The sequence below is a fragment of the Panthera pardus genome, unplaced genomic scaffold (assembly GCF_024362965.1).
Source record: "Panthera pardus isolate Hobbes unplaced genomic scaffold, ASM2436296v1 HiC_scaffold_10, whole genome shotgun sequence".
Classification (NCBI taxonomy): Eukaryota; Metazoa; Chordata; class Mammalia; order Carnivora; family Felidae; genus Panthera; species Panthera pardus.
Genome location: NW_026526655.1, coordinates 111,609,661 through 111,633,218, shown reverse-complemented (window position 1 = coordinate 111,633,218; position 23,558 = coordinate 111,609,661). Strand labels below are relative to the sequence as shown.

Below are 23,558 nucleotides of genomic sequence, written 5' to 3'. Positions count from 1 at the left end.
AACTGGACAGCTACATGCAAAAGAATGAAACTGGACTACTTTCTTAAGTCATACACAAAAACAAACTCAAAATGGTTTAAAGGTCCAAATGTCAGACCAGAAACTATAAAATTCCTAAAACAAAACACAGGCAATAAACTCTTGGATATTGGTCTTAGAAATATTTTCCTGGATCTTACTCCTCAGGCAAGGACAGCAAAAATAAACAATCAGGATTACATCAAACTAAAAAGCTTTGACACAGCAAAGGAAACGAGAAAACGAAAAGGCAACACTCTGAATGGGAGAAGATATTTGCAAATGACATACCTGATAAGAGGTTAATATCTAAAATACTTAAAGAACTCATGCAATTCAACACACACACACACATGCACACACACACACAATCCAATTTAAAAATGGGCAGAGGATTCAAATGACATTTTTCTAGGATGACACAGAGATGGCCAAAGACACATGAAAAGATATTCAACATCATTAATCATCAGGGAAATGCAAATCAAAACTACAATGAGGTATCACCTCATACCTATCAGAATGGCTAGTATCAAAAAGACAAGAAATTAATGTTGGTAAGAATGTGGAGGGGCGCTTGGGTGGTTCAGTTGGTTAAGCATCTGAGTCTTGATTTTGTCTGAGGTCATGATCTCACAGTTCATGAGTTTGAGCCCTGAGTCGGGCTCCTTACTGACAGTGCAGAGCCTGCTTGAAAGCAGGGAAGCCCCCTGCTTGCTTGCTCTCTAAATAAATAAATAAATAAATAAATAAATAAATAAAGTACACCTAAACAAATTCTTTAAAGGGGGCCATGATGGCAAAACAGCATGAAAGTTTTTTTTGTATCTCTCATCCCTGAAATACAGTCAGATCAACACTGAACCATCCTGCACACCTAGAAAATTGATCTGAGGATTAACACAACAATCTGCACAATCTGAACCACAGAACTTGGCAGGTACACAGTGCAGAGAGGTGAACTGGGGGAGAGAGAAGTCGCAGAGGGCAGGGACCTGTTTTTGCTTGTTGAGAGAGGACGGAGATGGGGTGGTGGGGGAGAGTATGGGAAAAGCATACTCCTCCCCCCCACAAAGTAGCTGGAGAGAAAAAAGAAAAGTGGAAATAGCCACAGGGACTAAACAAAAAAGGGAGAAAGGAGAAAGGAGAGGGTTTCAATACCATTAAGACACTATAAACAGGGGGAGTGCAGAGTCTGAAACTCTGCAGCTCTATATCTGATGGTGCTCCGGTGGGAAGGGCGAATCCCCAGGAGCAGAGAGTGAGGTCTGAGGGGTTCTCTGGCCACCTGGGGAGATGCAGTTCCTCTGCTGGGAGGACATTTGGTAGTGTCTGTGCAGCCTTGCCAAAGGCAAGGGTCCCAGTGGACCCCAGAGATCAGCCACATTTGCCGGTGTTGGAACAAGGATGTTGAGGGGTGAAGCCTGGCACCAGATGTGTGTTTTGACTTGCCATAGTCCCTAAAACACTGCTGCTACATGGTTGCATGAACTTTTTCTGGGGCAGGCTGGCACCCAGCCACAGTCTCTGGACATCAGCAGTAGGACCCCAGAGATCAGCCACATTTGCTGGTGTTGGAACAAGGATGTTGAGGGGTGAAGCCTGGCACCAGATGTGTGTTTTGACTTGCCATAGTCCCTAAAACACTGCTGCTACACGGTTGCGTGAACTTTTTCTGGGGCAGGCTGGCACCCAGCCACAGTCTCTGGACATCTCCCACAAACGTTCCTGGGTGAGGCCAGCACCCAGCCATTGCTCGGTGAGACCTTCCTGTAGAGGGGCAGAATGGGTCAAAGCCACAGTACCTCAGAAGAGAGGGGTTGGGAAACAGTCCCATCTGAGATAAAACTCAGGAGGGAGGTGCTGCTTGGCAGTCTGATGGCTTGGTCATGGACAGTGTAGAAGTGGTGAGAAGAAGGAAGCTGGAGACAAAAGACTAGTGTGCGATTGCTGATCGGGGAGAACAGAGTTCTGATACTAGAGACTGGGTAGCTGGGGGACACCATTTTCACCCCTCTGGCACTTGCACATACACAACTACATGAGCTGCAACAATCCACCCCAGTAAGCTAAACAGCGCCATCTAGTGGAGAATGGAGCTGTTACACTAAGCCCCTTTCAACTGGACAAACCATCTGATCTCAGTTTATGTCTGCTTAGTTTATGGATTATAAAGTGCTTCATAGTTTGACTTCTAGGGGAAACTGGATGTAATTTCAATCATATTTCATTCTGTTCTCTGGTCCATCTATTCAGTTTTTTTTTTTCCTTTTTCTTTTCTTATTCTTGAATAAAGAGAAAAAATTATTTTTATTTTCTGTTTTTATATAAGAAAGATTTTTCTTTAATCTTTTTCTACTATATTTTCACCTTTTTGTTAATTTTTTAAATTCTATTTTAATTTAATCATCTCATTTTATTCTATTTTATCATATTTATTTTTCCAAATTTTCAAATGTTTTCCTTTTTTTCCTTTCCCTTTCTTTTCTTTCCTGTTTTTTCTATATTCTAGCAAGCTTCTTTCAACAACCAGACCAAAACACACCTAGGATCTAGCATCCTTTATTTGATTATTTTGTGCTGTTTTAAATTAAAAAATTTTTATTTATTCTTTTTCTTCCTCCAAAATGACAAAATGAAGGAATTCACCCCAAAAGAAAGAACAGGAAGAAATGACAGCCAAGGACTTAATCAACACAGATACAAGCAAGATGTCTGAACCAGAATTTAGAATCATAACAATAAGAATACTAGCTGGGATTGAAAATAGATTGGAATCCCTTTCTGCAGGGATAAAAGAAGTAAAAGCTAGTCAGGATGAAATAAAAAAAAAATGGTATAACTGAGCTGCAATCTCGAATGTATGCCACAGTAGCAATGATTAAAGTATGGATGAAGCAGAGCAGTGAATCAGTGACATAGAGGACAAACTTATGGGGAATAATGAGGCAGAAAAAAAGGGAGACTAAGGCAAAAGAACACAATATAAGAATTAGAGAACACAATATAAGAATAAGAATATAAGAATTAGAGACTCATTAAAAATGAATAACATCAAAATCATAGGGGTCCCAGAAGATGAAGAGAGAGAAAAAGGGATAGAAGGGTTATGTGAGCAAATCATAGTGGAAAACTTTCTTAACCTGGGGAAAGACAAAGACATCAAAATCCAGGAAGCCCAGAGAACTCCCTTTAGAGTCAACAAAAACTGGCCATCAACAAGGCATATCATAGTCAAATTCATAAAATACTCAGGCAAGGAAAGAATCATGAAAGCCGCAAGGGAAAAAAAATGACCTTAACCTACAAGGGAAGGCAGATCAGGTTCGCAGCAGACCTATCCACAGAAACCTGGCAGGCCAGAAAGGAGTAGCAGGATATATTCAGTGTGCTGAATCGGAAATATATGCAGCCAAGAATTCTTTATTCAACAAGGCTGTCATTCAAACTAGAAGGAGAAATAAACACTTTCCCAGAAAAACAAAAACTAAATGATTTGTGACCACTAACTCAGCCCTCCAAGAAATTTTAAGGGGGACTCTCTGATGGGAAAAAAGATGAAAAAGCAAACAAACAAACAAACAAACCGAAAAGACCAAAAGCAACAAAGACTAGAAGGGACCAGAGAACACTACCAGAAACTCCAACTCTACAGGCAACATAATGGCAATAAATTCATATTTTTCAGTACTCACTCTAAATGTCAGTGGACTAAATGCTCTAATCAAAAGACATAGGGTAACAGAATGGATAAGAAAACAAGATCCATCTATATGCTGTTTACAAGAGACCCACTTTAGACCTAAAGACACCTTCAGATTGAAAGTAATGGGATGGTGAACCATCTATCATGCTAATGGTCACCAAAAGAAAGCCAGAATAGCCATACGTACATCAGAAAATATAGATTTTAAAATAAAGACTGAAACAAGAGGTGAGGAAGGGCATTATATCATAATTAAAGGGTCCATCCACCAAGAAGATCTAACAATTGTAAACATTTATGCTCTAAATGTGGGGAACCCAAATATATAAATCAGTTATTTACAAACATAAAGAAACTCATTGATAATAATACCATAATAGTAGGGGACTTCAACACCCCACTCACAGCAATGGACAGATCATTGAAACAGAAAATCAACAAGGAAACAATGGCTTTGAATGACACACTGGACTGGATGGACTTAACAAATATATACAGAACATTTCATCCTAAAGCAGCAGAATACACATTCTTCTCGAGTGCACATGGAACATTCTCCAAAATAGATCATATACTGGGACATAATCAGCCTTCGACAAGTGTAAAAAGATTGAGATTATACTGTGCATATTTTCAGACCACAATGCTATGAAACTTGAAATCAACCACAAGGAAAAATTTGGAAAGATAACAAATACTTGGAGTCTAAAGAACATCCTACTAAGGAATGAATGGGCTAACCAAGAAGTTAAAGAGGAAATTAAAAAGTACTTGGAAGCCAATGAAAATGATAACACCACAACCCAATACCTCTGGGGTGCAGCAAAGGCAGTCATAAGAGGGAAGTATATAGCAATCCAGGCCTTCCTAAAGAAGAAAGAAAGGTTTCAGATAGACAACCTAATCTTACACCTTAAAGAGCTAAAAAAAGAACAGCAAATAAAACCCCAAACCAGCACAAGACAGGAAATAATAAATTTTAGAGCAGAAATCAATGCTATCAAAACCAAAAAAAACATTAGAACTGATCAATGAAACCAGAAGCTGGTTCTTTGAAAGAATTAAGAAAATTGATAACCCCGTAGCCAGTTTGATCAAAAAGAAAAAGGAAAGGACCCAAATAAATAAAATCAAGAATGGAAGAGGAGAGATCACAACCAACACAGCAGAAATACAAATAATAAAAGAATATTATGAGCAATTATGCACCAATAAAATACACAATCTGGAAGAAATGGATAATTTCTAGAAACATATAAACTACCAAAACTGAAATAAGAAGAAATAGAAAAACTGAATGGACCCATAACCAGTAAAGAAATCAAGTTAGTAATCAAAAATCTCCCATAAAACAAGAGTCCAGGGCTTGATGGCTTTCCAGGGGAGTTCTACCAAACATTTAAAGAAGAGTTAACACCTATACTTTTGAAGCTGTTCCAAAAAAATTTGAAATGGAAGAAAAATTTCCAAACTCACTCTATGAAGCCAGCGTTACCTTGATTCCTAAACCAGACAAAGACCCCCTAAAAAGGAGAACTACAGACCAGTTTTCCTTATCAACATGGATGCAAAAATCCTCAACAAGATACTAGCCAACTAGATCCAACAATACAGTAAAAGAATTATTCACCATGACCAAGCAGGATTTATATCTAGTATGCAGGGCTGGTTCAATATCCACAAAACAATCAATGTGATACATCACATCAATAAAAGAAAGGACAAGGGGCGCCTGGGTGGCGCAGTCGGTTAAGCGTCCGACTTCAGCCAGGTCATGATCATCTCGCGGTCCGTGAGTTCGAGCCCCGCGTCAGGCTCTGGGCTGATGGCTCAGAGCCTGGAGCCTGTTTCCAATTCTGTGTCTCCCTCTCTCTCTGCCCCTCCCCCGTTCATGCCCTGTCTCTCTCTGTCCCAAAAATAAATAAAAAACGTTGAAAAAAAAAAATTAAAAAAAAAAAAAAAAAAAAAAAGAAAGGACAAAAACATGATCCTCTCAACAGATGCAGAGAAAGCATTTGACAAAACACAGCATCCTTTCTTCAAGGGTCAAGAAAGTAGGGATAGAAGGATCATAAGTCAAGATCATAAAAGCCATAAATGAAAGACTTGCTGCTAATATCATCCTCAATGGGTGAGCTTTCCCCCTAAGGTCAGGAACAAGACAGAGATGCCCACTCTCACCACTGTTATTCAACATAGCATTGGAAGTCTTAGCCTCAGCAGTCAGACAACACAAAGGAGTAAAAGGCATCAAGTCAGCCAGAAGGAGGTCAAACTTTCACTCTTCACAGATGACATGATATTCTATATGGAAAATGCAAAAGATTCTACCAAAAAACTGCTAGAACTGATCCATGAATTCAGCAAAGTCACAGGATATAAAATCAATGCACAGAAATCGGTTGCATTCCTATACACCAATAATGAAGCAACAGATAGAGAAATCAAGGAACTGATCCCATTTACTATTGCACCAAAACCCATAAAATACCTAGGAATAAACCTAACAAAAGAAGTGAAAAATCTATACACTGAAAACTATACAAAGCTTATGAAAGAAATTGAAGAAGACACAAATAAATGGAAAAAGATTCCATGGTCCTGGATAGGAAGAACAATTATTGTTAAACTGTTGATACTATCCAAAGGAATCTACGTATTCAGTGCAACCCCTATCAAAATAACACCAGCATTCTTCAGAGCTAGAACAATCCTAAAATTTGTATGGAACCAGAAAGGACTCCGAATGCCAAAGCAATCTTGAAAAAGAAAACTGAACCTGGAGGCATTACACTCCCGGACTTCAAGATGTATTACAAAGCTGTAATCATCAAGACAGCATGGTACTGGCACAAAAAACAGACACTCAGATCAATGGAACAGAATAGAGAACTCAGAAATGGACCCACAAATGTATGGCCAACTCATCTCTGACAAAACAGGAAAGAATATCCAATGGAATAAAGACAGTCTCTTCAGCAAATGGTGCTGGGAAACTGGACAGTGACATGCAGAAAAACGAACCTGGACCACTTTCTTATACCATACACAAAAATAAACTCAAAATGGATGAAAGACCTAAATGTAAGACAGGAAGCCATCAAAATCCTCTAGGAGAAAGCAGGCAAAACCTCTTTGATCTTGGCCACAGCAACTTCTTACTCAACACATCTCTGGAGGCAAGGAAAACAAAAGCAAAAACGAACTATTGGGATCTCATCAAAATAAATAGCTTCTGAACAGCGAAGGAAACAATCAGCAAAACTAAAAGGAAACTGACAGAATGGGAGAAGATATTTGCAAATGACATATCAGATAAAGGACTAGTATCCAAAATCTATAAAGAATTTACCAAACTCAATACCCAAAAAACAAATAATCCAGTGAAGAAATGGGCAAAAGACATGATTAGACATTTCTCCAAAGAAGACATCCAGATGGCTAACAGACATATGAAGAAAATGCTCAACATCACTCATCATCAGAGAAATACGAATTTAAACCACAATGAGATACCACCTCACACCAGTCAGAATGGCTAAATTTAATAACTCAGGCAACAACGGATGTTGGTGAGGATGCAAAGAAAGAGGATCTCTTTTGCACTGCTGGTGGGAATGCAAACTGGTGCAGTCACTCTGGAAAACAGTATGGAGGTTCCTCAAAAAGTTAAAAATAGAACTACCCTATGACCCAGTAATTGCACTAGTAGGTATTATCCAAGGGATATAGGTGTGCTGTTTTGAAGGGGCACATGCAACCCAATGTTTATAGCAGTACTATCAATAATAACCATAGTATGGAAACAGTCCAACTGTCCATTGACAGATGAATGGGTAAAGAAGATGTGGTGTACAACCCCCTCCCCCATCCCCCCCACACATATAGTAACTTGGCAATCAAAAAGAATGAAATCTTGCCATTTGCAACTACAAGAATGGAACTAGAGGGCATTATGCTAAGTGAAATTAGAGAAAGACAGAATCATGTGACTTCACTCATATGAGGAATTTAAGATACCAAACAGATGAACATAAGGGAAGGGAAGCAAAAATAATATAAAAACAGGGAGGGGACAAAACATAAGGGACTCTTAAATATAGAGAACAAACAGAGGGTTGTTGGAGGGGCTATTGGAGGGAGGATGGGCTAAATAGGAAAAAGGCATGAAAGAAGACACTTATTGGGATGATCACCAGAGTTATACATAGGGGATGAATCACTGGAACCTACTCCTGAAATCTTTGTTGCACTATATGCTAACTTGGATGTAAATTAAAAAAAAAAAATAAAGCTCATGTTCAGAGAGATGAAAAAAATACATAAAAAAATTTTAAAAAGCAAAAAAATTTTCTTAAAAAAAGATGTGGAGTAAAGGGAACCCTTGTACAGTGTTAGTGGGAACATAAATTAGTGCAGTCACATGGACATTTTTTTCCTCAAAAAATTAAAAATAGAAATAGCATATGATTCAGTAATTTCACTTCTGAGTATTTAACTGAAGAAAATGAAAACACTAATTTGAAAATAAATATGCACCCCTGTTTACTGTGGTATTATTTACAATAGCCAAGATACAAAAGCAGTCCAAGTATCATCCATAAGTGAATGATAAAGAAGATGTGGTGTATATGCACGATAGAATATTACCCAACCTTAAAAAAGAATGAAATCTTGCCATTCATGACAACATGGATGGACTTAGAGGGTGTTATAGTTAAAGTTAAAGTTAGACAAAGACAAATGCCACATGATATAATTTATGTATTTGTGGAGTTAAAAAAACAAATGAACAAACAAAACACTAAAAATAGACTTAGAAATATATAGAACTGGTGATTACCAGAGAAGAGAGGATGGGAGGATGGGGGAAACAGGTGAAGAGGGTTAAGAGGTACAAACTTCTAGTTATAAAATAAATAGACCCTGGGGATAAAAAGTACAGTGTAGGGGACATCAATAATGTTGTAATAACTTTGTATGGTGACAGATGGGAACTGCACTTGTTGTTGTGACAATTTCATAATGTGTATAATTGTCAAGTCACTCTGTTGTCTGCTTTAAACTAATATTGTATGTCAACTATATTTCAATTAAAAAATGTCTAAAGAAAGTATTGAAACAGATGGTAAAAGTTAGAATCTTGCAACAAACATCAGGAAAGAAAAACAACTATGTAAACAGTAAAAGCATAGGTAAATATAACAGACATTCTTTCTCGTCTTGAGATTTCCAAATTATGTTTTGATATCTGGAGCAAAAGTTATAACATTACCTGAGGTGGTTCACAGTATATTTAGAGAAAATATTTAAGATAATTATATTATAAACAGCAGAGGGCAAAGGTAGGTAAGGTTTCTATGCTTTACTTGAACTGCAAAATGTGCACACCAGTCATATTTAAAATTGTATATATACAGTGTAACACCTAGCCAACCACCAAAAAAATTATAAAAAGAGATTAAAATATGCTATACATACATAAAAATGGAATTCTCAAAAATACTCAAGTAACCCATAGGACTGAGAGAAAAAGAACATAGAAACAATAAACAGAAGACAAAAAATAAAAATTTTAAACATAAATGGTCAATAGTATATGGTTAAAAGACCGATTACAAGTGGAGAAGGGCAAAGTAGATGATATAACCAAGTGTATGTGCACTGTAAGAAACTCATTTCAGAGGTAATGATATAGGTAGGCTGAAATAAAAAGGGTGGAAAAAGTGGCTACTGAGCACATGTAGAAAACAAGTTCAGTCTGTAGGCAAGGGACAGAACCCAAGCTTGAGTTTTGGCAACACCTTCTGGAAAACAAAAAGGAGACTGTCACACCCGGGCTGGTGCTTTGCAGGATGTAGAAGGCATATAAACTTAAGAAATTACCAGAAGAGGGGATAAGAAGGATGAAACGGGTTAATACCAGGTCTGAGAAAGCCTCAGAATCACCAGCAGAGCTAATAGCAGGTATTTCTGTCCTGAAGGCAGTAAGTCAATTTGAAGACAGCAATGTAAAACTTCACAGAATGTGAAAAATTAAAGGAAAATAACATTCCCAAGGATCACTTTAATGTTCCAATAACCAGCAGAACAGTGGTTACCCGGGGCTGGAGAGTAGGAGAATTGGGTGATGTTGTTACAGGGTAAAAACTTGTACCTGGTAGATGAATAATCCTGGAGATCTAATGCACAGCACAGTGGTTACTGTATTATAAACTTCAAAGTTGCTGAGAGACAAGATCTTAAATTTTCTCATCACAAAAATAAATGAAAATTATGTGACATGATAGAGATGTTAGCTAGGGCTGGTAACCATATTGCAATATATAATTCCATCAAATCAACACATTATACATGTTAAACTTATGCAATGTTATGTCAAGTCTATCTCATTTTTAAAAAAGAACTCTCAATACTCCACTGTAAAAAGTAACAATTCGGTTAGAGAATGAGGAACACAGGAAGGGACATTTCACTGAAGAAGATATATACATGGCAAGTGCTACAGACTGAACGTCCGTCTGTCCTCCCAAAATTTACATGTTGAAATCCTAACCCTCAACGTGATGGTATAGGGAGGTGGGGCCTTTGGAAGTGATTAGTCCTTGAGGGCAGACCCTCTTGAATGGGATCAGTGCCCTTGTAAGAGAGGCCCCAGAAAGCACCCTGTTCCTTCTTGCCTGTGACATTACAGTGAGCAGAAGGTCATCTATGAAGTGGACACCAAATCTGCCAGTACCTGATTGTGGATTTCCCAGTCTCCAGAACTGTGAGAAATAAATAAATTTTAGGCTACCCAGTTTGTGGTATTTTTTTAACAGCAGCCTGAGCTGACTAAGATAGCAAATAAGCACATGAAAGATGTTCAACATCACTAGCCCTTAGGGAAATGTAAATCATAATCACAATGAGATATTACCACATGCTTACTAGCACGCATAAAATGAAAAACATCTAAAATTTCAAACGTTGGTTGAGGATGCAGAAAATTGGATCTCTCATACATTGATGGTGGAAATGTAAAAATGGTATAGCCACTCTGGAAGAATTTGGCACTTTCTTAAAAAACTAAAAATATACCTGCCATACAACTCAACAACCACACTGATGGGGATTTATCCCAGAGAAATGAAAACTTTTGTCCACTCAAGAACCTGTTCTTGAATGTTTATAGGAACTTTACTTGCAATAGCCCCAAACTGGAAACAGCACAAATGTCCTTCCACAGGTAATTGGTTAAGGAAGATATGGTAAAGCCACACCATGGAATAGTAGTCAGCAATAAAAAGGTATGAACTATGGATATACACAACAGCTTAAAAAAAATCAGTGGATTTATGTTGAGTGAAAGAGGCCAATCTCTAAAGGTAACATTTTTGAAATGGCAAAATAGTAGAGCTGGAGTTCAGATTCATGGTTGCAAGTAGTCAGGGAAGGGGAGGAAGGATGTGACTGTAGAGGAATGTAGCACCAGGGTAATGGAACAGTCTCTATCTTGCTCATGGTGGTAGTCACATAAACCACACGTGTGATAAGATGACAGAGTCACTCAAGCATCCTACCAATGTCAGTTGCTGGCTTTGATATTATTCTACAGTTACATACAGTGTTACACTTGGGGAACTAGATGAAGGGTACCCTGGATCTCTCTGTATTATTTCTCAACTTCCTGTGAGTCTATAATTATTTTAAAATAAAAAGTTTAAAAAAGAGCAAGAGGGAACAAGAAAAAGCAAATCTAGTTAAGTAAATATGTGCTAACAAAAATTAAAACAATTAAATTAAGTTTTAAAACAATAGCAACAATACCAAACCAAAACAAAAACTATAAGATTATAATATTCATTACTGATGGAGATGTGGGGCAGTGTAAAATGCTACTGGAAATATGAAATATTGTAGCCTTTTTGGAAGACAATCTGGAATCAATTAAAGTGTAAAAATGCTTATAATCTTTGGCAATTCCACTCAAGACTCTATCCACTAAAATGTACTAATCTATAAAGTTATATATATAAAATGGTGTTTACTAAATGAAACTGGAAAAATGTGTAGCTATCTATGGGTGAAATGAGGAGCAAATTTTGAGACCTTTACAGCATGGAATATTATGCAGCCCCATTACTTATAATTTCAAGTAACTTGGGAACATTTCCATGAATGTTGTTAAGGATAAGATACAGGAAAGGGTGTTTATATAGGTGTGTATGCACATGTACAAGTATGTATTTATATATGATTATAAGAGTATGGAGAAATAAGGGCACCTGGGTGGCTCAGTAGGTTGAGTGTCTGACTTCAGCTCAGGTCAGGATCTTCCGGTTTGTGAGTTCAAGCCCTGCTGTCAGCACCAAAGCTGTCAGTGCAGAGCCCACTTCAGGATTCTCTGTCCGCCTCTCTCTCTGCCCCTTGTCCACTCATACTCTCTCTCTCTCTCAAAAATAAAATAAACATTAAAAAAAAAGAGTATGGAGAAAATATAGAATGTCAGTCACTAGGTTGGAGGCATGGGCTAATGGGGGACCACAATGAGGTGATGCTGAGGAGGTTAGAAGGACAGTGGTAACATCTCTATGATTAAAAACAGCAAGAGTGTGGGTGCCTGGGTGGCTCAGTCATTAAGCATCTGACTTTGGCTCAGGTCATGCTCTCACAGTTCATGAGTTCAAGTCTCCATATCTGGTGAGCTCGAGCCCTGCTTCTGGTGAGCTCGTGAACCTCTTCTGGTGAACTTGTGCCCCGCTTCAAGTGAACATGAACCCCAGGTAAGCCTCACTTTCCCCACCCACCCTCTCTCTCTTGCTCACTTGCGCCCTCTCTCTCGAAAAAAACCACAACAGCAAGAGTGATACCCTGTTTGTAACAAATTGTGTATGTGACTTTGAGTGTGTTTGCATAAATTGAAGAATAAAATGATGGTCACCAAAATATTGGGCTGATTACAACAAAGTGGGTGGATTACAGAGAATTTTTATGTTCTATTTTTATATATTGTTGGAGTTCTTTATAATGAGCATGTATTATTCATACAACCAGAAAAAAGTCACTTTTATTACAAAATAAAATTTAGAGGACAATGAAAATATTCAATAGGAGGGTTGGAAATACACCTGAGAAAATCTCTCCTCTACCCCCCCAAAATAAAACAAAGATGTAGAGATACCATTCACAGAAATGTTAAGAATATTAAAGCCTTATAAAGGAGTTACAACCTCTAACAGGAGTCCCAGGTGAAAAGGAGAGAACAAAATTATCAAATAAATCTTATATATATTTTCCCAGTACTGAAGGTTAAGAGTCTCCAGGTTCAAAGGGTACACTGAATGTTTACCACAATGAATAAAAAGAAACTCACATCCAGAACGATTGCTAAGAAATTTCATTACTAGGGATAAAAGAGAGAACCCTAAAATTCTTAGGAGGCTAATGAGGGATGTTCTTGAACACAATAAAGGACTAAAGGAAGCCTCAGGATCCAAGAAACAGGAAACCAGAGGAGAAAGCTGTATCTTGGGAACAACTAGTCCAACTTACGGCAGGAGGTCAGAAAGTTCTGGAAGGAAGGTCTCGAGGAGAAAGTAGAGACTTGATAGAATGCTGATGTGTTGGAATATTTAGAAAATAGTTTATAAGTGATCTCATAGTTAAATTTAAGGATAGATTTATAGAAAACCACACATATGAAAAATGCAGTAATTATTAACTATAGAAAAAAACACATAAGAAATGTCACTGTAGTCCACTGCTTCGCTTTACATTGAAGAATATCTTCATATCCATAATGATATAATCACTTGTTATGGACTTAAATGTATGTTGGGAAAGAAGGTATAGGAAGATGGGAATGGAGGGGGGATGGAATGCAAGATGCGGAATCTTCATGACTATCATAACTGGAAGTTAATAGATAATATTTTAAAATAATAAATCAACATGGCAGTTTGAAATTACCATTAAAACCTAACTTGGTTGTCTCTGGGCAGGGTAAGGATGGGCCAGGTGGCTGTCATTTTCAAAGGAAGTCTTCTGACCTTTCACTACCGCCAGTGAGGGGGAGGACCAGCTGTCACAGCACCTGGACACTTGTCAGAATGGTGTCCCAAACACCTGAATCAGCACCTGCGCCCCAATGAGCCCTGGTGACTTATATGCACTTTAATGTTTGAGAAGCATTATCTAAGTACCTTGTGATTTTATAACCATGTGCATGCATAATTTTGATAATTTTTAAAAATGGGATAAAAAAGAGAGAATAATACATTCTGAATAACTTATCTGCAAAGATGTTCAATATAGCATTATTTATGGGTTAAAAAGTGGTAAACTACCTAAATGTTTAAATCAACAGAGAATTGATTAAGAATTGTAATGAGTATATACAGTTGAATAGCATGCAGCCATTAAACTAATGATATAAATGTGCTTTTCTCTAATTAAACTTTTAATTTTGATATAATTGTAGATACATGCAGACATAAGAAGTAGAGAGATCCCCTGTACTTTGTACTCAGATTCTCATAATGGTAACATTTTATAGAATATTACAATATTCAACCAGGATATTGACACAAACCACAGATCTTACTCAGATTACCTAGTTTTCCTTGCAGTTATTTCTGTGTGTGGGGTGCATGTGTGTGCGCATGTGTGTGTATATGTAGTTCTGTGCAGTTTTATCACTTACGTAGGTTCAGGCACCTACCACCACAGCCAAGATATGGAACAGAGTCAGCACTTCAGGATCCTTTTGCTGCTTTTTATAATCTCACCCACCACTCTCCCCCCAACCTCTGGCAACAACTAATGTGTTCTTCATCTCTATACATTTTTCATTGTTAAGAATGTTGTATAAATGGACTCCTGTAGTCCATAACCTTTTGTTATTGGCTTTTCTTTTCGCTCAGTATAATTCCCTTGAAATCCATCAAAGTTGTTACATGTGTCAAAGTTGTTACATGTGTTCATATTTTAGGGATGTACCACAGTTTGTTAACCATGGCTCTATGCTGACAGCTGAGAGCCTGGAGCCAGCTCAGGATTCTGTGTCTCCCTCTCTCTCTGCCTCCCCCACTCATGTTCTGTCTCCTCTCTCTCTCTCTCTCTCTCTTGCTCTCTTTCAAAAATAAATAAACATTAAAAAAACCAAACCATGTGTTAACTAGCCATTTACCTACAGAAAGACATCTAGGTTGTTTCCAGTTTGGGGGCTATAAAGCTGCTGTGAACATTTATTTGTAGGTTCATGTGTAAACTAAGTTTTGTTTCCCTGAGATAAATGTACAAGAGGGAAATTGTGGGGTTGTATGGTAAACCCAGGTTTTGTTTCATTAGAAATTGCCAAACCTTTATTTCCAGAGTAATTGTACTGTTTTATAGTCCCATCAGAAAGGTTAGAAAATGTTCACAATGTTCCCTCTTCCAGACCCCATTTAAAAATATCTAAGTAGAAGCAGTACCTTGGATCCTTGCTATCAAAATCAGAGAAGACTATGGAGGGAAGGTCAGGAAAACTATCCACCATCCATTCATAAAGTTGATATTTATGAATATCTAGCAGAGGCCTAAGAGATCCCCTCATGCAACCCTTGCAGATACAAAAACAGAGGTCTTACAGCAAGGTTCAGGGTTAGGAGGTAACAGAGTGGGAATCATACACGCACAGGTGTTCAAAACTTCTAGCTTTTCCCCATTTTTCTCACACATCCACAGTTCTTTCTCATCTTGCTCCCTCTTGGTCTTGGTCTTCTTCCTAAGCCCCCTTAGCCAGGGGTGCAAACCCTTGTGTGCACAAATAAGATTATAGATAAGATGCTGAGCTTGCTTTCCCTAGAATCATACATTCTTTGCCGCTAAACCTGAATTAAAAAAGGAACAAATCTCCCTCTATCCCCCTTTTTTTCTTCCTTCCCATAGGAGGTGGGTGGGGGATGGGCTAGATGGATGATGTATACTAAGGAGGGCACTTAAGATGAGCAGTGGGTGTTGTATGTAAGTGATGAATCACTGAATTCTACTCCTGAAACCAATATTGCACTGTATGTTAACTAAAATTTATTTTAAAAAATTAACATTAATTTATATTTGAGAGAGAGAGAGAGAGAGAGAGAGAGAGAGAGAGAGAGGCAGTGCATGAATGGGGGAGGGGTAGAGAGAGAGGGAGACAGAATCCGAAGCAGACTGCAGGCTCTGAGCTGTCAGCACAGAGCCCAACATGGGGCTTGAACTCTAGAGCTATAAGATCTGAGCTGAAGTCACATGCTTAACCAACTTAGCCACCCAGGCTCCCCAACTAACTAAAATTTAAATAAAAAGTTAAAAAAAGAAAAGCTGTCTCAGGAAAAAAAAAGGTGGGGGGAAGAAATCTCTATGAGTAAAGGGCACCTTCACACCCGAAGACTGCCTCCTCCTGTTTTCCATCATATAGACACACAAACATGCTGTGGTTTCTCAGGTGTGAGGTGACATTATAGAGGGTTAAATTATATGGCAGTGTGTAGGCAAGGGAAATCTTCCACATCACTGAAATGTTGGGCTTGGCCTAAAAGGCCCCCTTTTCTGGTTCCTCATGACCCAAGTCTTGGCTCAACTGTTAGACTCCAAACCTGCAAGGTAAGGGAGGCCCAGCCTCACAGCCCCTAACTCTCTATCCCATTAACCTTGTGAATATCTTAATTACATTTTCATTTTTTAACAGTCTCTTCAATATATGAAATAATCTTATTTCCTCAATTATTTATTTACTCCCACCATGCCTGCCCCTCTTTTGAGGACAGAGATCTTTATATATTCTTCCACATTGTATCCACAGCACCTAGAATATGGCTTGGTAGGTGGCTGGCACTCAGTACGTGTTCATCATACTGAAGAAACAGGTGGGAGGATCTGATCAGCTGGCAGCAGCACTTCCTATACGGCTACTACGGTGATGAGACACTGAATGGGCACAAGGGTGGACAAGCCGACCAACAGAACACAAAAGCCCGTTTTAGGCATCTCACAGACATATACAAAAAAAAAAAAAAAAGACCAGGAAATTTTTCATAAAAGTGATTTAGGGGATTCTATCCATGACTTTGGGATAGAGAAAATATGGATATACTTGAAATGATTAAAATTAAGAACTTCTGTTCATCAAAAGATACCATTACTGAGGAAAAAGATAAGCCATGGAGTGGGAAATTATATTTGTGGCACATTTAATCAACAATGGGCTTATATCCAGAATATACACCATTAGTAAGAAAAAGGCAACCTCAAAGACAAATGGGCAAGAGATTAGGTCAGACATGTCCTCAAACAGGATATCCAAATTGTCAGAAAGCATATAAAGAATGCTCAGCCTCTTTAGACATAAAGGAAATGCAAAGTTAAGACCACAACAAGATATTTCTACCCACCTAGCAGAATGGCTAACATTAGCAAGACTGACAATACCAAACAAATGCTGATGAGAATATGGAGCAAAAGAAACTCTTAAAGGAAGGAGTATAAATTGGCATAATCACTTTGGAAAAATATTTGACAGTATCTAATAAAGCTGACGATCTGCACCCCCCAATGACCCAGCTATCCCACTCCTCATAATGCACCAGGCAGAAATGCATGTGCCTGTGCAGTACGCACCTGGGCATGAACAATCCAAGAAGCCCTAATCATGATACACCAAACTGGAAAAAGCCCTGAAGTAGCTGACTAACAAACACAGGGTCATGTGCTAATTCAAAGTAATTCTGTATAACAATGACAATGAAAGAACATTAGATACACAGCGTTAAGGATGAGTCTTAACATAATTAGAGCTAAAGAAAGCAGACAATAGAATGGATAGGTTTAAAGGAATTCATAAGGTTTTATTTACATAAAGTTCAAAAACAGGCAAAAATAAACTATGTTGTTCAGGGGTGTAAAGTTAAGTAGTAAAATTATAACAAAAGGCAAGGAAGTGAACACCATAAAAGTTGGCAGTGGTTAGGGCCGGAGAGAAGGACATGCTGAGCAGGAAGGGCTGGGGGCTGGTAATGTGTTTCTTGGTGGGTGAAGGTTATTCAGCTTTTGCTTTATGACAGTATATTATGTATACATTTGTGCATTGTGTCTTTCTGTATGACTTCTGAATTTCTCCCTTAAAAGAGCTTTCAGTAAACAAACTGTAGGATGCAAAATCATAGAAAGCTAAGGCCTCTCTAGACGGCATTATCACAACCATGTTAAATATATAAAACTTATTTACAGAAAAGAAGCTGGAAGAAAATTTAACAAATATTAAGAATGGTTGTCTTATGGTATTGGAATAAAAACTCTTGCTCCTTAAATGCACTCACTGTGGAAGGCAGAAACGGGAATGCGGACTGAATTCCTTGTTAATTACTCCAACCATCACTGCCTGCTCTCCCAGAAGCAGCCACAAGAGGGAGCCTTCATATATCCACGTTGAGTTTCAAGTTCCGTGATTGCTCAGGACTCATCCAGAGAGCAGACTTCAAAGATCTTCTCCCCTTCCCATTCCTGTGTACTCTCTTGTCTTCCTACGTGTTTTGATATGCAAGCACACTAGGCCTTCCCTCTCCTCCGGTAAGATTTGAAAGGCAAAGAGGGATAGGAACTAACATTTATTGAGCACCTGTGGAAATTCAGAAGCACCAACTATCTCTTTATACTGAAACATATTCAATTGTATTATAGCTAAATTTTAAAAATAAACATATTAAAAATACTAGAAGACAACATAGGGAAATTTCTTTTTTAAAAATTTCACAGTGGGGAAGGATGAAGGCAGACACAAAAAAAGCCTGCATCGAACACCTGGTGGGCAAAGACTATCAATAGGTAGCTGGAAGAAAAAGGAATTTAAACAGCTGGATTTATCAAGGAAAAAAAAAAAAAAACAAACAAAAAACCAGAAACACAGAATTATAGCGAAATGCCAGTTCTTATTTGTTAGATTGCTATTTACTTAGTTTACTCCCAGAAATTGGTCACACACTGTGTTGATTAGGGTTGGGCCATCTGGGAGTGTGAGTGGTGCCCTCCCCACAGAAGGCAGACTGGCCTTCTTGCTTCACCTCTCCCCTCACTTCGGAACATTTACCATGTAGCTTCTTGCATTTAGAGGTTGGTGCGAATCACAGGGAACTCACCTCAGTCCCAGGAAGGTCCATGAGTGAGGGTGCTGTGCTCAGGCCATGGTGATGCCAGCCTCTTTTCCTGCTCTCTTCCTTCTGGTCATCCTGGTCTAGTGTTTGCAGAGAAAGTAGGAGGCTTGCTGGGGCCTTGGGGGTCCTGGGCCTTTCAGAAGCCTCTGAGCTGTTATCCACATCCATGTAGCTTCCAAGGGAAACCATGGAGACAGCACTGCTCCTGCCTGGGTAGTGGAAATCTGCACGATGAGCACCAGGCCTGGGGTTTCGGGGCTTGGGACTCATGGGTTTGCTGGGCATGCCTTGGCTCCCATATGCCAAGCAACAGGCAGAGCTGGATGGAAGGGTGCGGCTGATCCCAGTCTGCTGGGCACAAGGGCTGGTGGGTGACATCAGCCAGGACTTCTCAGGAAAGATACCTGAAGTTAGGTACCTACCACTTTCCTGGGGGCTTGTGCATTCGATGGTTGGTTCACTTTTTCTCCTGTTATCTGGAGAGACCAAATTGCTGGATGACAAAGGTGTGGGAGCATGTGGGGGTGGCCAGTGATCTCCAAACACACAGCTTTCCTTGTCTTCTGCCTGCTCCTGACAGTGACTATTGGTCCCTGGGGGAGAGGGTCTGAGGAGATTCAAGATTTCCGGTCCTGGAACCAGACTCACTACGGCGGGCCTTTTGGGGGCTTCTACATCTTTGTTTTTCAGAAATGCACGCCAGGAACTCTGGCGCGGCCTGCTCTTCTCCTTCCGGCCCTTGAGAGCACCTGGACAACATTCATCAGTGTTCTCTTTTTCTAAAACCTTTGACTCAAAAAAATTTGCAAAGGTCTTATGAGCTAAGGCCAGCCTTGCCCTGAGCCTTTTCTCTGGAGTTTTGAGTCTCTTGGCATCAGCCCTTTCTGAGGACGGTGTCCTGCTGCCCAGGTCCTCTGGTGTTGCCACATGGTCCCCTTTCCTTAGCCCTGCAGCTTCCCCACCTGCGCCCCGGGAAATGGTCTTCAGAGTTGCGCCCGCGCCCACTTCTAGCGGCCAATAGGCCGCAGGGCCCCGACCGTCTGCACGCAGTTCCTCAAGGCCCGAAGAACCCGCGGTCGGGGCGGAGGCACCGGGTGGAGCGGGGCGAGTGGGCTGCAGACGCCCGGGTCCCTGCGCGCCGGGCTCCACTCCTGGGCTGTCGGAAGCGGACCTGCCTTTCCTGAGGGAGGTCACTCTGGGAACCGTCCGGCGCTTCCCGGGCTCCTGCAAGGCCTTGCAGGGGCGGCGGGGCTGGCCCTGCGGCGGCGGCGGCGGGGGTGCGTGGGCGCAGGCAGAGGCTGGGGCTTCCGAACCCATCTGCGCTGCCTCCGTCCCACCCGCCAGGCTCCCCGTCTCGGGGTGAAGGCCCTGGGCCCCATGAGCATCTTCAGGCCCGGGGGCGGGAGGCCTAGCAGCCTGTGCCCTGTGTGTCCCAAAACCGGGGATCCACCTTGCCCCAGGCGGTTTCTCTTCGGCAGCCTCACCCCTGCTCAGCCGGGCCTGGGCAGGCTCCTGGGAACAAGTGTCTTTGTCCCGGGGCCTCTCTTCCGAGGCAGCTTCGGGGACCAGAACTATCGCAAGCCCTGCGTCGTGGGCCCCCTTCTGAAAAGTCCCATCGTCGTCTAACAGTCTGCTGGCCTCCGGCAGCTCACGCTCACTGCCGCAAGTTTGTGGTTTCCCAGCCCTGGGAGACTCCCAGGAGGTCGTCCCAGCACCGCAGGGAGATCCTGGTTTTTCCTCCAGAAATTCGGACAGTGTTTCTGGAAGAGGACCTGTTTTCCTCCTGGTGGCCTGCAGACCTTTCTGCTCAACAGCTACAATGATGAGTGTGCACCTGCCCCTAGATGTTTCCACCTTGGGCCCTAGCTTCAGGCCCTCAGGAGAGGGCCAGGCACCACCCGCCAGCCCCTGGTTGCACTCATCCCCACCACTGCAAGGAGACACAGGGGCTGCTCTGGTTTCTGAAAATTCCAGCAAGGCACTTTTGGTGCCTTGGGGGTCTAGAACCATCACATCTTCCAGCTCCTTTGAGGTGTCTGTTGCACTTGATTTCAGGGTGGTCTCTGGAGTATCTGAACAATCACTCACTTTGCAGCAACCCATCCAGTCTCTGTTCCACACCTGTGTCCCGCTATTGCTGGAATGATGTGGGAACTTGGCCCTAACAGGTGGCTTTCTTTTCTCACTGAGAATGTACTTTGATCCGTAATTACTGGTTTGGTTTCCTGCCTCAACAGAAATGTCCTGAAGGTGCTTTTGTCTGTCACTCACATCAGCATCGTTTGGTGCAGGGCCAGTGCCTTGGGGTTCCTCTTGTAGGTTTTCTGGGCTATGTTCCGACTTGCACTCTGTGGGCACTGGCACTTCCTCTGTGCTAAAGCTCACGGAGTCCGCAGTAAGGCATGAAGAGACTGGGCAGGATCTAGAATCCTGTCCCAACTGGTTTTCCAGCCAGAGATGTTCACAGGGTGTGTCCTGAAAGGCCCTTTTCCAGCTAAGAGCACTGGGTTTATACTGATCCTGCAAATAAGGGGCCCTCCTCTGGGAAGCAGGAAGTAAAGGAGACAGTCGGGTGAAGACAGGGTGGAGAGGGTTTCGTGTTCTTGGGTCTCGTTCTGCTTCAGTCCCTTCCTTCAAATGAGTCCCAAATTTCACAAAATTCTGCCCTGGAGGATTCTCAGGGTATCTTAAGGGAAACACTGCTATGGAGTGGGCCCTAGTCAGTGTCCTCATGTGCTGACAGCAGTGCTCTGTGGATGTTCTGTCCTCGTCATTAATATTTTCGGGGGCACTGTGGTGAAGCTTGGCATGAAGGAGGCAAGATGTCCCTAAAGGAAGCTGGCAAGGGGCATCAGAGCAGGGCTGGAAGCAGAGCAAGTCTGTGTACTCTTCAGGGCCTAGAGTACTTCCCTTTTTTGTTCTGGCTCCCACAGGGCCTGTGCTGTGCTCAGGGCCTTTGAAAGGTAGCCCTGGTCCCCTGGCCCTGCTGTGGATATGTGGCCAGCTCTGGCCCAGTTCACAGCACCAGAGAAGGAAGGGCCAGACCACTGGGATGTCCAGACAACTCTCAGACCTGGATTTCTGAAGAGAAGAAATAGAGAACCCCCCGAGGACTTGTGCAGTTGCCTTTGCTGGCTGGAGACTGTAGCTGCCTGTGGTGCCCTGTGAGCAGCCCTCTGTGTGGTGAGGAGACCCTGCCAGAAAAGACTCTTGCTCCAGGCTGGCCACACTGCTGTCCTGGAAGTGTTCTGTCTTCTCTTCTCCAGCAACTGCAGCAAAGGTTTGGAACCCAGTTTCATAAGACTCTTCCTTGAAGCCAGGGGACAAATCTAGTTCCTCTTTTGAGTCAAGCTCAGGGACATTAGTTGAATGCTGCTCCTGAGGAGCTCTGGTTGCTGGTATGTCAGGGCATCCCCAGTGTCCTTCTCTGTCCACAGAGGTACCACTTAGAGGAAGGCAGGTTCCCCCTGTGAAGCCACCAGGCAGGGACTCTGTGTCGGAAGCACTTTCAAAGGAGTCGGTTTTTGTGTCTGATTGACTTTCGCTCTGGTGGGACAATGTCTCAAAATCATCATGGTCTGTTTCTTGACTCCATCCCTGTTGCTCTGGTTCTGCAGGTGAAGTGGGGAACTGCTTATCTTCAATCTTGTCTTCACCAGGTGGGTGTGCATCTGGCTCTGGAGGCTGGAAGGGCAAGAGGAGAGGAGTCAGAGATGAGGCCTCAGGATATTTGCACACGTTTACACTGCACCAGCCTTTGTCAGAAGGAGGAAGGTTCAGAAACATCTCATTAGTCCCCCATGTGCCCCTCAGAAAAGAAAGGTAAATATGAATATGAATAGCTACCTTTTATTAGCACAGAAAACAAGTGATGAAGCCAAACCCAAACGGCAGGGAGAAAATGTGGCGCGTAGTTAACGTAACGCTATTAAAAGTCAGAATAGGCCAAATAAACACGTGAAGTTTAAGTAAGTATAAATACGTCGTGTGAGTCACAGCAAAAAGCATCTCTCTGTCTAATGTTCTCAGCAGGAAATAACAAATTAATAAAAGTTTGCTTTCTGTTGTTTGTTCTTACATAATCAGCTGGATTAAAGTCAAGAGCCTCATATTTAGAAGTATTTTCTGAGTTAGGTTTACTGGAGTAAAAAAAAAAAAATATATATATATATATATATATACATATATATATATATATATACACACATATAAGAATTATTGAATTTCAAACATATTTTTTTGACATTATAATGCCCAACAGCTTTGAGAACAGGAAGGAAAAAAGAGAACTGTGCAAATATTTGCAAATTTTCCTTTTGTTGTTATACATTTCTTTTTTTTAAATGTTTGTTTATTTTTGAGAGAGAGAGTGAGACAGAGCATGGGTGGAGGAAGGCCAGAGGGAGAGAGGGAGACACAGAATTGGAAGCAGGCTCCAGGCTCTGAGCTGTCAGCACAGAGCCTGACGCGGGGCTCGAACTCATGGACCACGAGATCATGACCTGAGCTGAAGTTGGACACCCAACTGACTGAGCCACCCAGGCCCCCCATGTCATTATACATTTCTTAATCAACTTGTTTGAGCTATAAATTTATATGTATTCATTTAAAGTGGATGGATTTATGCATTTTGACAAATGTAGACACCCATGTAACTACCACCATGATAAAAATCTATTTCT

The 23,558-nt window shown here is 41.0% G+C and overlaps 1 protein-coding gene across 5 annotated transcripts in view; it reads right to left on the bottom strand.

Annotated features, from left to right (window-relative positions):
- Window positions 1-23,558, bottom strand: part of ARHGEF4 (Rho guanine nucleotide exchange factor 4) — a 262,203-nt gene that overhangs the window by 151,098 nt on the left and 87,547 nt on the right. For all 5 annotated transcript variants that reach the window (XM_053910198.1, XM_019469507.2, XM_053910200.1 and 2 more), the window contains exon 2: window positions 18,862-22,560. In XM_053910198.1, the coding sequence (XP_053766173.1) occupies window positions 18,862-22,560 (3,699 nt within the window). The remainder of the gene's footprint in view (window positions 1-18,861; window positions 22,561-23,558) is intronic.